This window comes from Catharus ustulatus, chromosome 5, assembly GCF_009819885.2.
Source record: "Catharus ustulatus isolate bCatUst1 chromosome 5, bCatUst1.pri.v2, whole genome shotgun sequence".
NCBI lineage: Eukaryota > Metazoa > Chordata > Aves > Passeriformes > Turdidae > Catharus > Catharus ustulatus.
Genome location: NC_046225.1, coordinates 9,610,851 through 9,630,751, shown reverse-complemented (window position 1 = coordinate 9,630,751; position 19,901 = coordinate 9,610,851). Strand labels below are relative to the sequence as shown.

At 41.3% G+C, this 19,901-nt stretch overlaps 2 protein-coding genes across 3 annotated transcripts in view; one reads left to right on the top strand and one right to left on the bottom strand.

The window, feature by feature from the left end:
* Nucleotides 1-16,494, bottom strand: part of NAA15 (N-alpha-acetyltransferase 15, NatA auxiliary subunit) — a 37,838-nt gene extending 21,344 nt beyond the window's left edge. Inside the window, exons 1-4 of the mRNA XM_033060276.1 lie at nt 16,336-16,494; nt 3,402-3,486; nt 2,469-2,573; nt 1,696-1,853 (exon numbers count right to left, since the gene is read on the bottom strand). Of these exons, the coding sequence (XP_032916167.1) occupies nt 1,696-1,853; nt 2,469-2,573; nt 3,402-3,486; nt 16,336-16,389 (402 nt within the window). The 5' untranslated portion in view covers nt 16,390-16,494. The remainder of the gene's footprint in view (nt 1-1,695; nt 1,854-2,468; nt 2,574-3,401; nt 3,487-16,335) is intronic.
* Nucleotides 16,495-16,947: 453 nt separating this feature from the next.
* On the top strand, nt 16,948-19,404 carry NDUFC1 (NADH:ubiquinone oxidoreductase subunit C1). 2 transcript variants are annotated; one of them, XM_033060381.2, is made up of 4 exons: nt 16,948-17,048; nt 17,649-17,752; nt 18,399-18,481; nt 19,235-19,404. In XM_033060381.2, coding segments are annotated over exons 1-4 (252 nt in total). In that variant the 5' UTR covers nt 16,948-16,984; the 3' UTR covers nt 19,236-19,404. The 2 variants fall into 2 exon arrangements, with proteins under 2 accessions (XP_032916272.1, XP_032916273.1); XM_033060382.1 differs by lacking the exon at nt 19,235-19,404 and having other exon boundaries at nt 18,399-18,482.
* Nucleotides 19,405-19,901: the final 497 nt, after the last annotated feature.

The following is a 19,901-nucleotide window of genomic DNA, read 5'->3' as shown; positions in this document are numbered from 1 at the left end:
TCCACTAGGAAATATTCTGCCTTCAATATTCTAGTATTTAAGGAAGTCACTGCAAAATAGTTTTGTATATGCATTTTATTAAACAGAGAAAGAATAAACTTCAAACTATAATGGTGTTCATTGAATAAAAAAAATAAGCCTTCACAAAATAGCACGTCCAACCAAATCCTGATGAGTCAGACTAATTTTGTTAATGTATGACACACATGCTTTTCCTGTCTAACCACTTATGAACAGAACATAATTAAGGATACCTGGTTTGAATTGCAGGAACATTTACTGGTGTTTCAAATTAACCTTGAAAGTACATATGTATTTAAATAATTGGAAGTGTTCTTAAGCAACACAGGTCACGCAAACACATCCCTATTCTTTGGCAAGAGCATAATTACAGCTGGAAAAGACAACATATTTGCTTGGTATTATGCAATTTTCATCGGGGGAAAATGTTATAACTTGTTTGGTTATAGACTTCTGGAAGGGATTTTCAAGTAATTTAAAGGAAAAAATTTACTTCCTACTGAAAACGCCTAACCTGTCAGAAGTGGGGATTAACAAAGAACTAAAACTAGTTACAGCTGTTTTAATAGAATGATGATCACTCAAAATATTTTGAAGTAGGAGAGGCTGGAATTTAAAGCCAAGAAAAAAAAAAAAGCAACCAAAACACTACCTTATTCTCAGTTTTGAGAGCAAATTCACATTCTTCAGAAAGCAGCAAACCATTAGCCATGAACTACTGATTTCTAAGCATCCTAACATTTAATCCTTAAAGCATTTGGTAGCCATGTGCTACTTGTATGTTTAGAGATTACAAAATTTGCATTCATCTTTATCCAGGGGCCAAAAAAATAGAAATTTGCAAACACATTTTGCAAATGTGCATTTTGGCTCCTACACTAAGTTTTAGCTATCTTGTCTCAGCAAGAGCAGAACCAAATTTCTAAATTACTAATACGAAAAAAAAATTTAAAAATCAGTGATTAAGGATCTCCTGACTCAGGAATAAGTTCTCTGAGGACCTGTTCTAGCTGATGGTTTCACTCAATTCTGAGCACAGAACTTGCTCCTGGGAATACTAATGTTACCCTAACCTGAAAAGGAAATAATACACAAAGAGACCAACAAATGTGTTTTAAACAACACAACTTTAGAGGTGCAATGAAACATAAAAAGATGAAAATCTGCCAAAAAAATGGAGCTGTCACTCACTAATGCCCAAGTTGGCCAGGAACCAAAATATGATGTTTCATGCAGCATACTGTTCTGGTTATTACCTACTGAAAATGGGGGGCCACTGATGTAAAGGTGGAGGAATATATAGCACAAAGCTACAAAAAAATACAAACTCCTTTGCCTGAATAAGTCACATTCTTAACACACTGCCTGCCTCTTACCCACAGGAATCCCTTCAAGAAAAGAACAAGACTGGGTTATAAAGCATCAAAAAGACCCCAACCCAATAAGGCAAACAATTCTGCACTGAGCTGAAAATGCATCATTTAATTTGCCATTAAATATCTGTATTTTCTAGAAATTGCTCAGTAGTACATCTGCTTTTGCTTTCATTAAGTGAAAGAGTGGCATACAGTTTTAACCCTGTGAAATTATTATTCTTTTTGAAGTGTCATTAACCAATCTGCCACCTTTGCTGCAGCTCCCTAGATGATAATTAAATGCAGTATGCATACTTACCCTGTAACCTTCAAGATCCCTCATTTGAATCTGCAGCAGAGAAAGGTCTCTCAAGATTTGAAGATTGTCTTTGTCCCATTTCAGTGCATTTCTATAGCATTTGATAGCTTCATCATACTTCTTGTCTGACCTCTGAAGAAGGCCATAGACATGCCAACCTGGAAAACTCTATTAAGGCTTCCACTGAATTTGAGCAGGGACAAATCAGCTCCAACAAGGCAGTGACAGAACAGCTGGCAACAAGCTCTCAAAGTTGTTTTATAAATGGACATTATGATGCTGTCAGAACTTTGCCAGTTATAGGTATACAGTCTATATAACAGTAAAGGTTACTTTTCACACACTGGGGGAGGAAATAAAGTAACAGGATCTCCGAAAACACCATTAGGCTTACCTGAACACAGTTTTAGACAATTGAAATGCTCATACTTCCTGCACTCTAGGTTTATGACCAGTCTTTAACAATGTAATGGCAACTACTCATGCTTCCAAAGCAAATCACATGCTTAAATGCCCACCATGAGATTACAGCTGCAGATTAATGATAAAAATACACAATGCATGCCAGAATAATATGTGAACTAACTGTGACTACAAGGACTGCAAACTGTCTGCCCTTTGGGCAGCTCAGACAAAATATTTATTGAAAACTGAAAATTCTGAACTTCCAGTTTGAAGTTTAAACTGGTTTTTACTGCTACTCTATAAATCCAGTAGTTGCAGAAATGAGCCTTTTCAATTCATCAGCAGAAGCCCTGTTTCAGAAAGGATACAGACATGACTCTTCAGGTCATTCCTTAGGCCTCTGCGCACAAGTTCATAAGCTTCCTCCTTCTTCCCTAGACAGTTCAATGTTAGTCCTTTCATTGCCAAGGTTTCTAAGGAGAAAGAAAAAAAAATATTAAATAAGGATCTGTTATTCATTTTCATGAGTTTTAAGCTCCATATAGCAACCCTAAACATAGCATAAATGCAAATTTAGGTTCAGTTCTCACTATCAAGATCTCACACTTTTCTCACATTCTTTTCCCTACTGTCAGATTATTCACTTAAGTATATCATACACAGCAATAAACCTTTTATATTACTTCCATCAAAATACAAAGTAATGTTTTATTTTAAACCTGTCTGCTCTACAAGCATTTGGAGATTTTTTTCCCTACTCAAGTATTTATTCACAACTCTGATATTTCTACACATCCACCCATACCAAAGAAGTTGCAAAAAAACCCACAAAGCATTTCTGAACAGTGCAAACAGACTTTCAACTCAGTATTATGAGCTGACTAAAAATACAGTGAAGGAATAAACACCTTTTTCTTCTTTTAAAATAGGACTATTCCTTCAGAAAAGTAGCAGCCCACAGAGCTGACAGAATACTGAACACTATTCAGCCTCTTTTGTTTTTCACTTTTATGTGAGTAAATATCAATTTCCCAGGAAAAGTGATTAAATTAATGCATACCTGTATTAGGAAACTTGCACCATGAATCTTAGACTTGAATGATAAAGAACAGGAAGCTGTGACTGCTGGTAAGATTAGTCTTTAAAATGACAAATCTTCCCAACAGTTAGTGCTTAATACACATTCCTGAATGTCCTTATTGCTTTATGGGCAAAAAGTTAGCAGTGAAGGGGTATAAAACATTAAAATAATTACTCTAAAGTACAGTGAAAAAGAGAGCACATGCCATTTGAAAACTTACCTCCATGTTCTGCAAACTTGGGATTGGAAAGGATCTGTTTACAGAACTTCAGCCCATTTCTATACTGCTTATGTTCATAACACCTCTGTTAAAGAACAAAATAAGTTTATTCAAAAATTTTAGAGAGGAAGTATTTATGCATGCCTGAAATTAAGAATTAGTACAGCTGCAGATTTTAGAAAATGCAATAATATTTTAATGAACTCTGTTTATTGAGCTTCCTGTGTTTAAAAATTCTTTCCATAGCAGAAAAAAAAAATGTTAGCAACACCATGAGTTTAAATGTATAAGCAAAGACATATAATCATACAGCAGATTCTCAGGTGAGACACCACAGGAAGCTCAAGTGCCTAAAAAGATTCAACTCTCCCTTAATATGAAAGCAAACCATATGTTGTAACATTGGTAAGCACTGAACCCAGTTTGACCAGTTATCCTGGACAGCAACCCCACGAGACAACCTCCAAGAGCCACACAGGCTGGAAAGACACATAAACCATTGGAAATTAGTTTAATGTATCATCAGTTTGATTACAACATTATCTTGCCATACTGGAAATTTAAATGTTCCTCTACTGTTTTCTTAGTCCAAGTCTTTTGTCTGAGCCTTGTTCATTATACAAGGTGACCACGATGCCCAACAGCACACAGCGTGAACTTTAAAATCCAGTTTTAGTATTTTATTTATGTAAATATACTTCTTGTGCTCATATTTAAATATAAGCCAGAAGAAGTAACATTATAAACACCAATTCATACATTTTAGGTCACTTCAGCAAATTCTTGGAACCTCTTGCATTTAATTTTATTGTAATGAAATAAACATTTATGAGCCCAGGAGCACACATTGATTGAGCACCAACCCAAATCCTATTAATCCTGTTACTAATTACAAAGTCATTCATAACAGGACCTCACTGACTCTGGTGGATCCATTCTGGTGGCAGGATGGCTGACAGGGGTGTAAAAATTGGATACAGCTGAGAGCTTTCAAGTCCTTCTAACTAAGTTGTTGCTCAGGATTCCATCTTTCCTCACACTGCTCCAAAGCAATTATCCAAGAGCATTCATAAGCACATATGGACACCATGTGTCCTCAAAGCACTCTCAAGAGAAATATTTAGGAAAGGCAGACCCAAGGGGTCTTCCCTTCAAGCAGAAGGTTCTAAAAATAAACCTTTAAAAAGTTACATGAAAGTTAGGGGAAATGCTGAAAAAAGAAGACAGCATATTTGCAACTCCTGTGTTTTATGCTGCTCTTCATAATGAAAGATGCTCTTCAGTATCTCATTTTCTCTTGGAAATACCAACAGTAAACTTCAAAGGTGTAAAAGAAGGATAAAACACCAAGTGCATGTATTGTTTTCTAGCATTAAAGTCCTTCAGCTGAAATATGACTGAAGACCAAGATGCATCACAAACCACCTATCTTGCTCCTTCTACACTGTCACCACTCTTAGGAGAAAGGGAATTGTTCACATGGAAAAGGAGGGAGAAGGAAGATGCCCAGAGAGCAAGCAAGATGTATTCAAAGAGGAACAGATCAACAAAAGAATTAGAATGGTTTCAACTTTGACAGACCTTCAAAGCCCACCTAGTTCCACCTAGCCCACCCCCATGGGCAGAAACAGCTCTCACACGTTGTTCAAAGCCCCATCCAACCCTGACTCTGAACACCTCCAGAGACAACTCCCTCTGTTCACCAAGGACAGGAGAAGTCAGCACTGCAAGCACGTAGGTAAAGAACATTTTAAGGGTTAGGTAAGAGGAAATCTGTACAGGCAACTATTTTTTTTTTCTATTAAACTTGACTGGGTATTACACCTTCCGTCATTACCAACTTTCAAGTAGCTGGCTGAGTCACTATAATCAGCCACTAGTCAGAGCTGACAGACTTTTTTTTTTTTTTTAATTGAAACCATCAGTCATAAAGGCTACCAGCCAGGCCTCCTCCCTGAAAAGTAGAGCTGCCATTTGCCCCCACCCAGGTAGCTGTGGAAGCAGCAGAACCTGTCACAGAAGTGGTGCAGCCACAGAACTGAACAATGTGCCTGCAGTGTAACTAAGGCACTGTCACAAGCAAATGGGGCACTCTGGGGTTTTGCAGTCTGGCTTGGAGTACAGCTTGCTCAGATGCTGGCTACGAATGCGAAATCTTATCACTGAATGGTTCCATTTATTGTACTCTTAACAACCAGGCTCTCACCTTGAAGTTTAAGCAAAGATGGGATATATGCTAGAGACAGGAAATATTTGCACATAAAATTTTCTAGGGTGATGCAGAGCTTATAATGCAAGGAAGTTTGGAACAGAGCAAACTCACTGAGAATTTTAACAGATTCTTTAAGTTTCATGGAGGAAAGATTTATAAGTTTATATCCATTTATGTCTACAGAAAGATTTTCATAACCCAGAAACTACTTTGATAGGGCCAACAAATTATCAGGAAACAATCTGGATATACTTTATCTCCAGAATATAGCTCTGTATATTCCCCAGTAAAGCAACAAAGGTCTCCTTTGACAGGTTATTTCTAGATCAAGACAAGTTGGAATGATTTCCTGTACACAATTTCTCCAAGTTTTCTACTTAATACTTTCAAGTTTATTTCATTCTATTAATGCAAACATTTCAAGTTGTGTTGTTTCATGAGTTTCCTTATTCTGTGTATGTATTCTGTGTACACACTGTATGTTTTGACAATGGAAGGAAGGGAACAAATGAAATTGAGGTCACATTTATTTCTTCAGAAAAGAAGAGACTTTCCTCATAGTGGGCCCAACAGCTCCATTGAGATTCCCCTGCCTGAAGCTTGCACATACTTAACTCATCCTCCAGAGAGATTAAGGGCTAACAAACTTAAATTAAGGTGTGAATGAGACAGAAGGAAGTCAGGATAGAACCATGGCTGGTGCAAACCTCAATGAACCTACACTTTCAAGGAACAGACAAATAAACCACAAATATTCTACTAGAAAGGAGACAGAAAATATATACACAGCCTGGGAAAGAAGACCCTTATGAAAGTCAGTAGTTTCTGAGTAAGGGAAGCAGAAAGAACCAGCAATTTAAATTAAAAAAAAAAAAAAAAAAAATCACAGAAACAGAAATAGTGACATTTCAAGTATTCTTGCGACATAAAGATAGAGGCTTTCTGGAAACAGGAATTTTATTCATCTGGGTAGCTTGTTTCCTCCCAGATGCTCGTAGCAGTCATTCCCAGAGCTCCAACCATTGCTTTAGGACAGATGTTCTGCAGAAGTAACATACTATTCTGTTTCAGAGATGGCCAGAAGTGCACAGTTGCCTGCACTAAGCTCAATTCCTGCACATATAAACTTCAAAGCCAGCAGTGAGAGCGTGCTTGTGATGCTTGACAGACAAGTGCTGCAGCTACAACTTGTGACATCATGCAATGAGAAAACATAAAAGCTAAACTTTAAAAGAACAGAATCTGACTCTACATCAGTATTGAATTTATTACACATTTCCTGCCCTTCGAAGTTTTTAGTTTAATAAGTTACCAGATCTTTTAAGATATCTACCCAACTTTTCTACACATGCTGTGGCCAGAGTTACAACCTATTCCAAACACATCAAGATGCTTTTTATACCCCTTAACTGATTTTCTGTCTTTATAGCAAGGAAATAACATCTGCTTTAATACAATTCCATTTAATACAAAGAATTAATAGGATGAGGCAGGCAAAGTATGACTCCTTCAAAATCAAGCAAGACTATAGGAGGCAAATGACAATTTGCATTGCTTCCCCCACCACCAAGTGTTTATTCAATGGGTCAGAACACACAGCAATTACTAGACAGACTGCCATGGAAATTTTAAGGAACAGAGATGGCCCATATTCTCTAGAATCCCAAGTCTGAGGTGGAAGGAGAGCTTGTATTCTGGTGTTCTCTAAATTGTATTAAGGGATTTGTGCAGACTTAGTCTGTGGTCAGCAGATGCCTTACACATGCACATGGCTCACCATGTCAAATGTGAAAAAATTCCTCCACATTTCTTCTGAGGTGGCTGCCATGAAGAAAGGTGAAAATACTCCCACTCTTTACAGCTTACCTACATCTAGCCACAGCTCATGGCTACACAGAGTGTATTCCTCCCCTTGTCCCAGCTTCCCACTTTTGAATCTTCCCCTATCTACTCTCTAAACCTTGTTGTCAAACCTACAGGTAGTGAACAATGACATGGATTCTTTAACCAGATAACCACAAGGTTGTTGTACAAGGGCCATGCAACTGGTTACAGTAGCACTAAGAGTTGCTTACCATAGAAGAAATTACTTTTATCCAAACTTAATCCAGCACTGTTTTCTTTATATGCAGTATAAACAAATACATTGTCACAAGAGCATTTTAGAGATTTTATATTTTTGAAATGTAGGCTAACTGCTTTTATTCTCACTATACTCTGTTTTTTCTTTATACCTTTTTAAGTTTTAAGCTTGTTTTGCCCTTAAAATGCTTCCTCCCAGTCCTTACCTCAACTCATGAACTCCTTTTTAATTTTTCCTTCCCCCACCTCTGCTCAACTATGGCAGAGGAGAATGAGTGAGTGATTTTTCATGGTTGTACTGGCATTTGGCCAGCATCAAACCCATGACAGCTCCCTATAAGCAGGCAGTATATTTTACCTCCCAAGTAACTCTTCCCTCTCAAATAGACATTTTAACAGTCAAATAAAAGTGTTTCCAACTAAAACTAAAGGATAATAGTCAAGGGCAGCATTCTGACATGCAGGTATGCCCCTCAGGATCAAATAAACAGGACACAGCAGACTGGACTCTGCCATTTATGCAGGAAATATTTTGCACATATTCACACCCAGGAGTGCAAATCCTCTTTTATATCACAAAGCAGTCTTCCCATCCTGCAAGCATTTAATAACTAAGGTAAATAATTTAATAGCCATCCAGACTTACATGTGCTATTTTAAGACATTTTATAATAACTACACTGCAGACTGAAGCGTGCTGCACGTTCAGTAACATCAATAGTTAAGATCAGCTCAACAGCTCTAGCTCAGCATAACACCAGGAGTTTCCATAAGCCTGACTAGAAGCTTCACAGTGAATCTACACTGCCACCAAATACCACTCAACCTACACAAAGAATCACTTTGATCACAACAAAGCAGAAAACTCCCTTTCAAGCAGGAACACTTGAGAAAATACATTGGTACAACCTACCAGATTGAACAGTGTTTTAAAACCAATTTGCAGCAGTGAAACAAAATAAAAGTCTCACAGGAGCCTATCCAGCCTGGATTTTTCAGCTGATTAAACAGGTGAGAAGCAGACCCAAAAGTATTTCATGAGCAAGATGAAGACAGTCACAGAAGACCAACATAAAAGGAGAAGCCACCTTTGTCTTCTCACCTGGAAGCATGCAAAACTGAGGATTTTCCTCAAGAGTAATTATCAAAGACAAGAAGGTAGCATCTACTCCCCAAGCGGGAGCACTGAGGCATTATTGACTTTCTTTTTATTCTTACTTGAATCAGCACAACTGGTTATATGAAAGAGCAGTGTGAGAATAAAATCCATACAGCAGAACCAGGTGGGTGGGATGGGATCACATTACCAATTGTTATGCCCTTTGAAATTGAACAGGAACCAAAAATAGTGTGCTATTTTCCATTAAAGAGACAGAATTTTACAAAAAACACTAGGAAGAACTTTTAACTGTTTTCTCTTCTAAGACTGTGCTCCAGCAGGTCACACTTTTTACTCCAATGTAACACTGCAATTTAACTGAAGTAAAATGAATGGAAACTACCTAATGCCCCAATACTTAAAAACAACCAACCCAAACCAAGCAAACAAAAAGCCCCACCAAAACCCCCACAGGAAATCACTTCTCACCCACGAGTAACACTGCAAAAGCCAGCACCCTAATTTAGTTAGTGCTGTGATAGACCAGCTGAAAAATATTATTTTCTTCACCAAATGGGTGCCAAAACTGGGACTAAGCCCCAAAAGACTGCAATCTACAGACTGAACTTCTCTGTAGCTCACTGTACTCAGCCCCTCTCCAGCAAGTGTCACAGCCAGAGGAAATACACTGGAGGCTATTCCCTATCATATACAAGAGTTACCAGGACAGCTGATCTACACATGGGCACAGGTGAAAGTTTTACTTGTATCTGCAATTCCCCAGGAGGAAGTACAATGAAGAAGGGGCTGCTTAAACAAAACAATTCACAGATTTGACACTGCTGTCCTCTTCCCTAGGGTTTTGTGGCTTGAGCCAATCCATGGTGGACAAAGACCTGGACTAGATGACCTTCAAAAGTCCCTTCCAACCCAAATTATTCTGTGATTCTACAACAAAACCTTTCAACCACCTTTCAACCTACAGCTCCCAGGGGCAGTCAGGGATGTACACTTGGGACATCCCATGGCAACACTGGTAACTACAATGCTGTGATGCCTCTGGCAGCAGGAAGCATTGGAATCCTTGGCCTTTGCATTACCTAAGGTGTGCACCTACATCACAGGATATGCACATCTGCCACTCTGATTCTATCTATTTCTTGCAGCACTTACCAGGCAGTAACTTCAGGTGCTGGGCAGCTCAAGGCTGTTTCTCCCAGCACACTTCCTCTCTCTACAGGTAGACAAGATCAGGTCAAGTCACTCAGGTGCACTAATTCAAGCTAAATGTAGTAAAGAAGATTCTGAAAGCTGGAAGCATTAGGAGCTACTACTCACCATGAATTAGTGGGTCCTTTGAGCACTAACCATATCAAAGAACTCAGCAGCTCCAGGCAAAAGATATTCCACCACACTGATTTAATTTTATGAAAAACACAAGATTTTAAACCCAAGGACTGAAGGAACCACACAAATTTTGCAGCTATGTTAGTGCTGAAAAACTCTGGAACAAACTTGCATAGTTTTCTCCTGTCAAATCTTCTTTCACTGCTCTGAAGTGTTAATTAATTGAACTGCTCAGTGTAACAAACAGTTTCAGCACTTGCCTGGTTCAAAGGATTCATAAATCCTTCTCTGCACAGCATGTCTTGCCTTTTGGAAGTCACTGGTAGCTTCCTAACTTGTATGCTTGGCAGCATAGATGAATAGAAAAAGTCAAAATTCAAATTAGTTAGGAAAAATGTAAGAAATATGTGTACCTTTCCATTTAACACTAAGTAAGAAAAAAACTATGCTATGTCCATGCTTTTGAGTTGGTCTCATTCCTATATTTAACAAAATTCAGCTGGAAACAGGGGCTGACAATTAGTTAACTACAGCTCCTCTCAAAGACTAGAAATCCTCACTTACTGAAGACAGGCTTGCTGAAAAAAAACCAATTATTGACCACCAGTTCTGAGGGCCTGTACTTGCTTATATTAATCTCTTCTTGGGGAGAATTACCATGAATTTTGCCAACTAAAACATGCTGACTTGTGTTCATGACCCTGGAATCCCTACATTGAGGTTTCACCCTTCAACTCACCAAGAAACTGACTGTACCACACAAGAAATCCAGAATGCACAGGATATGTTTGGTTTGTAATGCTCATCTGAAACAACTAAGTGCATCAATTCAAATTCCAAGATCTGGTAGAAAAATGCCTAAAGGAGCCTTGGTTGTTCTGGACTCAGACCTGAGCTGAAGTGTCCATGTATCTCACAAAATAATCCAAGAGACATGGTGAGGCTACTGGCACTTTCTACCCATGTATTACACCTACTCCTCACCCCTAGCACCGAGGTATGCTAGCACTGAGCATTGAGAAATAGTTAAATGGCTCTATTAAGATAAGAAAGGTTGTTCAACATTACAAGGTTCGCTAAGTTGATTGTGTGGTATCACAAAAGCAAACAGAAATCTTTGTAACAATCACTGGCCTCATTTTAAGGGTGGAAATGAATAATTGTTAATTTTTTCTAAATTCTTTATCAGCAAAATCAGAAAATGGATGATTCCTTAGGCCCACTCTTGTTGTATTGACACAGTGTTGTTGCAGACAAGAGATCTAAACCCAAGACCTCCAGAAAAATTGCAAGCAACAAAATCTCATTAAGAAAACCTTCCAAAACAGAAATAAACACAAGTGCATCAAATTCTAACCAAAATAAAGGGCAGTAGCATATAAATGGAATTAACTTCCTTGCCCCCCCCCCCCCCAATTAAAACAATTTTGGTTTCAATTAAGAGTATCTATAGCCATAACAATGCAAGACTGGCTATAATCTTAAAACTGAGGATGTTTCTGTTAATGTCTTTTATTTTCACCAGTGAAACAGGTAAAATAATGCTGCTCCTCAGAAATTCACAGCAGTGAATCACGTTTCTACAATGTCTGACATCCCCAGTGACAAAAAATGGCCTAATTTTGTGAACAGGCTTTATTAACACATGTATTGCTCAAGTGAATCCTCAGTGGCATCCAAGAGTCTCAAACAGTAATTAATTTCTTAAGTAGCTTTGAGAAATAGTTGTGAAAAATAAGATCAGTAATTCTGCTTAAAGCAGCAAGTCTATCCTGTACTTCCATTCCAATGTTTCTGCCAAGATATCATTTCTCTTCCTACTACTACTGACCAAGCAGGGCATTCTTCTTGGCAATGAAAACCCCAGTGATTGACATCCCAACAGACAAGTTATTGGAAAAGCCTTGTTAGCAATTCCATATTTCAACTGAAAGACAGTACATGGTAAAATTCCTGATTACTATACAGCCATGCAAATGCAACAATGACTGCAAACAAACTAACTTACTTGGTTACTGATAAAAGTGAAATTCTGGAAATCAAGTCTTTAATCTTAAGATGACACAGAAGGAGATTTTCAAGTCTGTCACCTCAGCAATCTTGAAGTCAGCACCTGAATTTCTATGGCCAGAACAATTCTTTTCAAGGATTCATGCTGATGACAGTATTAGTAAAGGAGAAGCACTGGTCTGTCTAGTTTCAAAGTGCAGGGCCAGGGAGCAGATTCTGGAATGAAGAAACAGGAAGATGGCCCAGCACGAGGGACTTGGCATATTTACAGCAGAGGCACTGAGGAGAGGTTGTCCAACAGGCTTTTTATCACCGGGAAGTTCCTGTATCACTTAGCAGAACACTTGTCAAAGCCAGCACGGAAAGGAAGACCACCAGCTCAGAGACAATGCCCTCAAGCACTACAGTGTGAAGGTAAAAATGACCATGTGAAGGTGAAATGTCCCTGTTCCTGCAGCACACAGCTGCTTACTGCAATGCCCCACTGCAGCACACGGGTTCTGGTCGTGCCCAGTCAAGCCTGCAGAGCACCTAAGGAAACTGAGAGAGATGAAAGATGAACAGCTTCCATATGTCAAAATGGCCATGGCTAATCCCCAGGCCTGAACAGGGAAACTCTGATCTTCACACAATGCAATATGCACCAGCTCAGACCAGTAACAGCACAAAATAAAGTGTTGTGAGTCAATGAAACTGTTTAAACAAGAAAGAACACACACAACTGCATTGCTTGTTTCCAACATCAAGTACAATGATGTTTCATTTCTTAAATACTTGGACTTTGCTTGTCTTTGCTCATTAAAGGCTAAGCTCACTACACATGGTGAAAAATACTTGCACCACCTTAGTCTGCCAGACCTGATCTTTCAAGGGACTGAAAAAACTCTTCCACAAAATATATGGCACCTCTAAGAGTTTTGCATTTATTTTTTCTTCAGTACCATTTCAATAAACATATTTAACTTCTGCATCCAAAGAAAATTTAATCAAATATTATCTTTGGGATTTGTGAAATAAAACTGAACAGCATTGATGAACTGTACCTGACCAGATACAGCAGATGAATAATGTGGCAAAATGGCAGGAATGGTCAAGGAATGTTCATCAGTTATACTTAATTAAAAATAAATCAAAAATCAGTCATTCATACTTCCTACAACTACTGTTCTATAGTTGATAGTAAGGGGTGTGGGGAAGGAAATGGAGTAAGCAACTTTTCCCATTACTTCATAGTGCATCCAGCCTTCTGTGTACCAAAATGCCAACTTACCCACTACTGTGCTGTGTTTACTATTCTACCCTTTCCCCTGCCTGCACCTGAATCCTTCTCCAGTAATTTGACTGCCTAGAAACTGTGTGTGCTCAAAAAAATCATAAGGACTCAGTTATTTTAATGTTCAGATGTTGAGACCCACTTTTGCTCTAAACTCCTCAATCTCTGAGCAGCAGAACAACTACTCATAGAGATAATTACAAATAGCTAAAAGCATAAAAACTACATGTGTTAGACACTTTTTAAATGGAAGTGCAAGTTTAAGGAGAACAGTGATTGCTAATCCTGTGGGTGGTTTTTTTTATTCAAGCTAATCGTGCAGATCTCTTTCCTGCTGTACTACAGGAGCTCTGAATTGTAAAATGTCTATCAAATGGAAAAATGTTTCTATCAGAACCTCCACGTGCCTGTAAAAGGACTAGAAGAGGTTAGTCTAGTTACACTGTGTTGGAACATGCAGTGTGTACACGCTTCTGAAGTCAGAATTGGTCAGGTAAGTGGAATTGCTGACTTGTGAGCAAACCCATACACATGAGAAAGGTACTGACCATGCAGGATGCTTACTACTAAACAAACAAAAAAAAACAAACTCTAAAAGCTAATTATTGCCCTTTGTTGTGCAAAGCTGGGCGGGTTGGTAACATTTGTGTTACAGGTATGTATCTTAAAAAAAAATGAAAAATAAAAAAAGAGAAATTAGGCCTTAAGAATTGAAAACACACACAAAAAATTCACGCTTCACTTGCAAAAAATAGGAGGCAGTTATCCACTTAGCTCCTGTGTTTATTATCTCCATGAAAATCAGAATGGGAATGGGTTTATACTTCTATTAACAGCCTGTGTACCAGTAACTACATATCTGTAGGGTATGGCATGCTTTCAGTAACACTTGGGCCAGTTCCCAATGCATCTGTTGAAGAAATCTCATCCAGGCATGCTGAGCAGGACACGTGGCCTGGCTGGGCCAGGAGGCAGTGTGGGTTTCCCCAGGAACACCTCAATTTCTGGCCAGGGGCTCAGAGCTGCACAGACAGAATTCAGCTCCTCCCACAGGACACAAGAGATGGCAGAGGATGAAGTGCTACAGTCTCCAGAAAAGACAGTGTAGAACAGGAGAAGCTGCAGGATGAGAGAGGTGTGAAGGAACAGAAGTAATTTTTCTTAGGACTTCCTAAAAGATGTCTCACTAATTCAAGTCAAACACGTAATCAAAACTTCACAAAGTAGAGTCATTATTCAGAACTAGGCAGACAAGCAGTTCATTAGCAAAATTTTCAGTGTGATGAAAATCAGCTTCAAGCCTTTTCTATTCACCACGTGTTATAAAGATACCTCATCACAAGGCAGTCTTAAATACCAGACTAAACATCTGTCTCACAGGCTCATCCCTGTGAGACAGGAAGAGATCACAATGACACTACAGCTTTTAGCCTATCCAGATACCTCAAGCTCCTCGATTTTTTATTAAAGATTTTCAGATTAAAAAAAAAAAGCACACAGAAATCTGCTTGCACTGGGGCACACCTTTTGTAATCTGAATCAAGTTATGAATGCAGAGGTGCTGAGCCAGCACTTTCTCCAAAGACACTCATTCCTTGTTTGTTCCTGCCCTCCACACAAATACTCAGACACATCCAAGTGAATGGGAAAATCAAAAAAAAAAAAAAAAGAAAGAAAGAAACAAAAAACCAACCAAACCCGCTCAGATTTAAACACAGACAAGCTCCTTGATTCATGTGCCCTGTAATCACACAAACCATCCCCAATGCAAAGGAGGACAGATCACTGAGCAGCAAGGCTAGATCTTTCCCAGTCCATACAATATCAAACACTACACACTCAGTACAAGGTCACACCAACTCGGAAGCATGACTGAACCTTTCAAAGCAGAAATCAGATTTATAGCTCACCATATTTACTTTTTAACCCTAAGTGAAACTGCGTGTCTCATGGTCACATGCCTGTTCCTAGGGCTTTCTAGTTCTACGTGCTCCATTTTCACAAAATATTTTGGAAACAGGAGTGACAGAAGACTGCACACATCCCTCCCACTTAAGTGGCAGAAGTTTACAAAGCCTTAAGAGTGCTGTTGTTCCAACAGTACTCATCTTCTGATCTTTGGAATGATTCAAAATAGTAGTGTAAGTCTCTTTGAAAGACAACACGAGATTTTTAGACAAAACTGACTTCTTCTGAGAGGAAATAGCTCGGTCTAGATACAGAATCTTCTAAATAAATCCACTGAAGTCGCTCACTAACAAACTTAAGACATTTCCAATTCAACCCAAGTCCTTGGAAGCACAATGTTCCTGCAACACCGCAGGAAAGCTGAAACAAGTTCCTTAAGATGTAGCTGAACTGGGGACACTTTGTGGGTATTTGGAGTGCAGACCATCCTAACCCCACTCCGAAAACCAGGCTTACTGCCTGAATTCCACCGAACGTTCTCTCATCCACACGCCAGCCGCCACCCAGCAAAACCGACTGACACATTTCCACAGGAGCTGGCTGCAAATTAAAACTTCGGGAAGACTTCAAAACCTTCATCCTTCTCCACTTCCTCCTTCGAAAGCCATCTTCCCGACAAACACGGTTATTGTCTACAGCAAAACTGAGTTATGAAAGAAAAAAACCAAACAAAACGACAGAAAAGCAAAGCGAGCGCAGGGTGGGTGGCTGGGCTGCAAGGGCGAGCGATGAATGGAGCGGCCGCGGGGCATTTCCCGGAGCCCGGGCTGCCTCACCGCGGCCGGCGCCGGGAGCTGGCTGGGGCGGGACGGGCGGCGGGGCCCGGGCGGCGCTGGGCCCGGCCTGCCCCGGGGCTCCGCTCCCCGCCGGCTCCGGCTCCGACCTGGGGCCTCCTCAACGCGCTCCCCGCAGCCGAGCCCGGGCCTCCCGCCCCGCCACTCACCAGGATGCGCTTGAAGAGCGCGTTCTCCTTGGGCGGCAGGCTCACCGACGGCATCCTCCCCGCCGCCGGCTCGGGCGCCGCCGAGGGGCTCCGACGAGGAGAGCGAGTGAGTGGGCGGGCGGGCTACGTCCCGTCCTCGCCGCTCGGCCGCCGCCGCCGTGAGCCTCCCCGCCGGAGCACAGCCGCTCCCGCCGCCCGCGCCGCCGCGGGCCCGGCGCTTCCCGGCCTTTCCCGGCCCTTCCCGGTGCTTCCCGGCCCCTCCGGCCGCCGCGCGCGCCGGGCTCCCCGCGCCAGCCCCGGGCGCGCTCACGTGGTCCCGAGCGGCCGCCGAGCCGCCGCCAAAATGGCAGCGCGGCGCTTCCCCAGCCGGGTCACGGCGCCCCCGCGCATGCGCCGCGGCCCCGCGCCGGCCCCGCCCCGCCGGCTGTGTGCGCTCCGCCGCCGAGCCGGGGCCGGCCCGCCGTGGTTCCGCCGCGGCGGGGGCGCTGCTGGGTGCCGGCGGCGGGCGGGGAAGGGCGGGGAGCCATGGGGTTGCGCAGGGTCCGCCCGGCCTGGCGCGGCGGAGCTCGCCCGCCCGGGGGCCGGGGCACGGGCGGGGCGGGGCGGGGCGGTCCCACCCCCGCGGGCGGAGCCGCGTCCGGGGGACAAGATGGCGGCGGGGCTGAGGGCGGTGAGGCGCTGGGCGCTGGCGGCGGCAGCACCCCCCCGCCTTGGTGAGCGGCGGCGGGGCGAGAGCCATGGCGGGGCAGGCTGATGGGCTGTGCTCTAACCCGGCCCGTGGGCCTGGGGTGTGGGAGTCCTGCTGCCTGTGCAGCAGAGCCAGTCCGCGTCTGGGGTCAGAGCAAGCGTCAGGGGTAGCTTCTCTCCTTTTACTGTTTTTAGTGGAAGCCCATTAGTTATTTTTCAGTCTTTTATTTGTCTGTTTTAAGCTGGTGTCGCCGCGATGGGGGTGCCTGCCCGGAGCGCTCTTGGTCAGCGGGAGTGGGAGCTGGGAAGGCCCGGGGCTGGGAGCTTTGGGCAGGGGACGGTGAGAGGCATCCTCGTAGAGCAGAAGGTGCAGGGAAATAGTTATTACGGCTGGGAATGGGCAAAATGCACTGCTTTTACTCCGTCCCCTCTCTCCTGGATCAGGGAGTTGCGGGCATCCTACAGGGATCGGCTGTAATAATGTTACGGAGACCACTTCATCATTGCGTTCGTTTGGGGTTTGCTTTGTGGTTTGGGGTTTTTTTCTGATTTTATGAATGTCAGTGGGTACTTGGTAGTCTAACCCTAAGGAATGTTAATACATTTGTAAATTTGTGCCTTTTTAGCTTTTGCTCGTTCTGCATCTGTTGTGACAAAAGCGAATAGTGGCCAGCCAAACTGGCTGGGAGTTGGCGCGGCGTTTGGCACCACTGCTGCCTTGTGGGGCTTTGTAAGTGTTTCCATTTGCTCTTGTTGAACTTAATTATTCCTTTAAAGTCATCATAGTGATATGAATGCAGTGACGGAGTTTGTTGGTTAATGGGTGGTCACAGCAGGTGTCAAGACTGAAGCATCACTATGTTCATTACTTATGTTTTCCCAGCTTTATGTTGTACTCTTATTTTAAGAAACGAACAACTTCTTGAGCTTCTCTCTGTTGCAAGCTTAAACCAGCCACAACAGAATTAATTCTTCAAGCCTGTTGGATTAATGCTTTGGCGTTATTTTCCCCTTGACCTTTCTAAAAAGAAGGAAGACCTAGAGATGTGCCCAGACAATGTTGAGTTTATCAGACTAGCAATGCATTTTCTTTTTACTTTTCAGCTGGTTAAGCTGGTTTTGGTTGATTTCAATAGATTAAGAATTGATTGGCAGTGGGACCCCCCTCCCCCAGTCTGGTCAGGAGAAGATGTTTGTCCTATGGGGCATTGTTTCCACACCTTTTTCAGTTGTTAATTTACATATGTTGTGTTCTGGATGGGTCCAGTTATTACATACTGGTTTGCATTAAGAGCTGGTTTGTATTTTGTAGAACTCTATTTGTTGTTTGCAGCTGTGAATTGTAGAGCTGTTTATAACATACTGCTATTTTATAGCTTATCAAGGAGCATAATGAAGATGTAATGGAATATGAAAGAAGAAAACAAGAGAGAAAACATAAGTGTACAGGATGTTCATAGTAAGTGTGCACATACAAACACTTTTGACTTAGCTGAACACAAATTCTGAAGATCTTGGACATCTTTTAGGAGTCAAGATACTGAACTGACTTATGTTCTTTTTTTTCTCAGTACTTTGCATTTTGGCTTTTGCTATTCTTGTAACTCATTCCCAGCTTTAAAATGATAAAGTGGCTGATCTGTATTTTCATATATTCACTTGTGTGCATATTCCCTCTCAGCTTTTTATCTTGATCATGCAGGCTCTTAGAAAATAACACATTTCTTACAGTGTCTACAATAAGTAAAGGTTGTAAACTGAATGCTTTATAAATGGCTCAGTGGCAAGGAAACAAGAGTGACTAATGACAGCTTATCTTTTTATCTTGTGTGTTATTTTGACATATATAAAGTGAGGTATGTTTTTTTCAGTGTCACTTCTATATTACATTAAATGATGTAAAGTCAATTTACATTGACCCTGTAGTTGTGTACTATGGGGCAAAGTGTATGTGGTCATTGTCCCTTTTCAGTATAAAAACATAATTTGTGTTTCTGCCAGCTAAGAAGTCTTTGGGGATTATGGTCTCAGAGCAATTAATATGTCACATGAAAAAATTCCTCATACTGCAGAAAAGCTTGTGGTGCTGTGGTTATTTTTCCCCACAAACATTCATCTATAGATAAAAATGCAGGATGTTATGAGATGTTTGTGACCACTTTCATCACACCTGTTTTTCTTATTGCTAATATTTTTTTCTCTTCCCTCTTAGGCTGATGACATGGTCACAAAGAGATGTGCACTACAGGGCAAACTGTACGTGGTCGTTGTCCTACAAATGACTGAGTGCAGAAGAAATGAAAAGTTACCTAATGACTTGTATGTTCATACATTTCTGTGCATAATTAAAAATAAATTATAAAGTCTGGAAGAAACCTGAAACTGCTTTCTTTGTTGTCAATATTTTATTCTGCTGGTCTTGAAGTTGTTTTATGTGGCATTTCCATTTCACAGTTTATCAGTCTTATTTTCAAAACTGTCTTTGCTATTCTGGAAGATAAATCACAAAATTAGACATCAGATTAAGTTTAGTACATATTCCAGAAGTGTATTCTTGCTCTGCCATCACTTTCACTGCTAAATTTATGAAATAAACAAATACAAGAATAGGCTCTGTATAAATGCTAAAATGTGAGTTTTCCTGTGAGCACTTTGGGAACTGGAAAGGTGAAAGAACCGTGCCTGAAAGGTGCCCACAGTGGTGTCAGTCACTGTGAGAGCTTCTGCTTTCTCTTCGTGCATCAAGGTCAGTCAAGGACAAAGGCTGAACAAATGGCACAGGGCAGGCGGCAGAATGTGGCTTTAGCTGGAGCACTGAGGGGACAAAGAAGCTCTGTGCAGAGGAAGGAGGAGAAACAGGGCTGCTGGTGTAGGTAGGA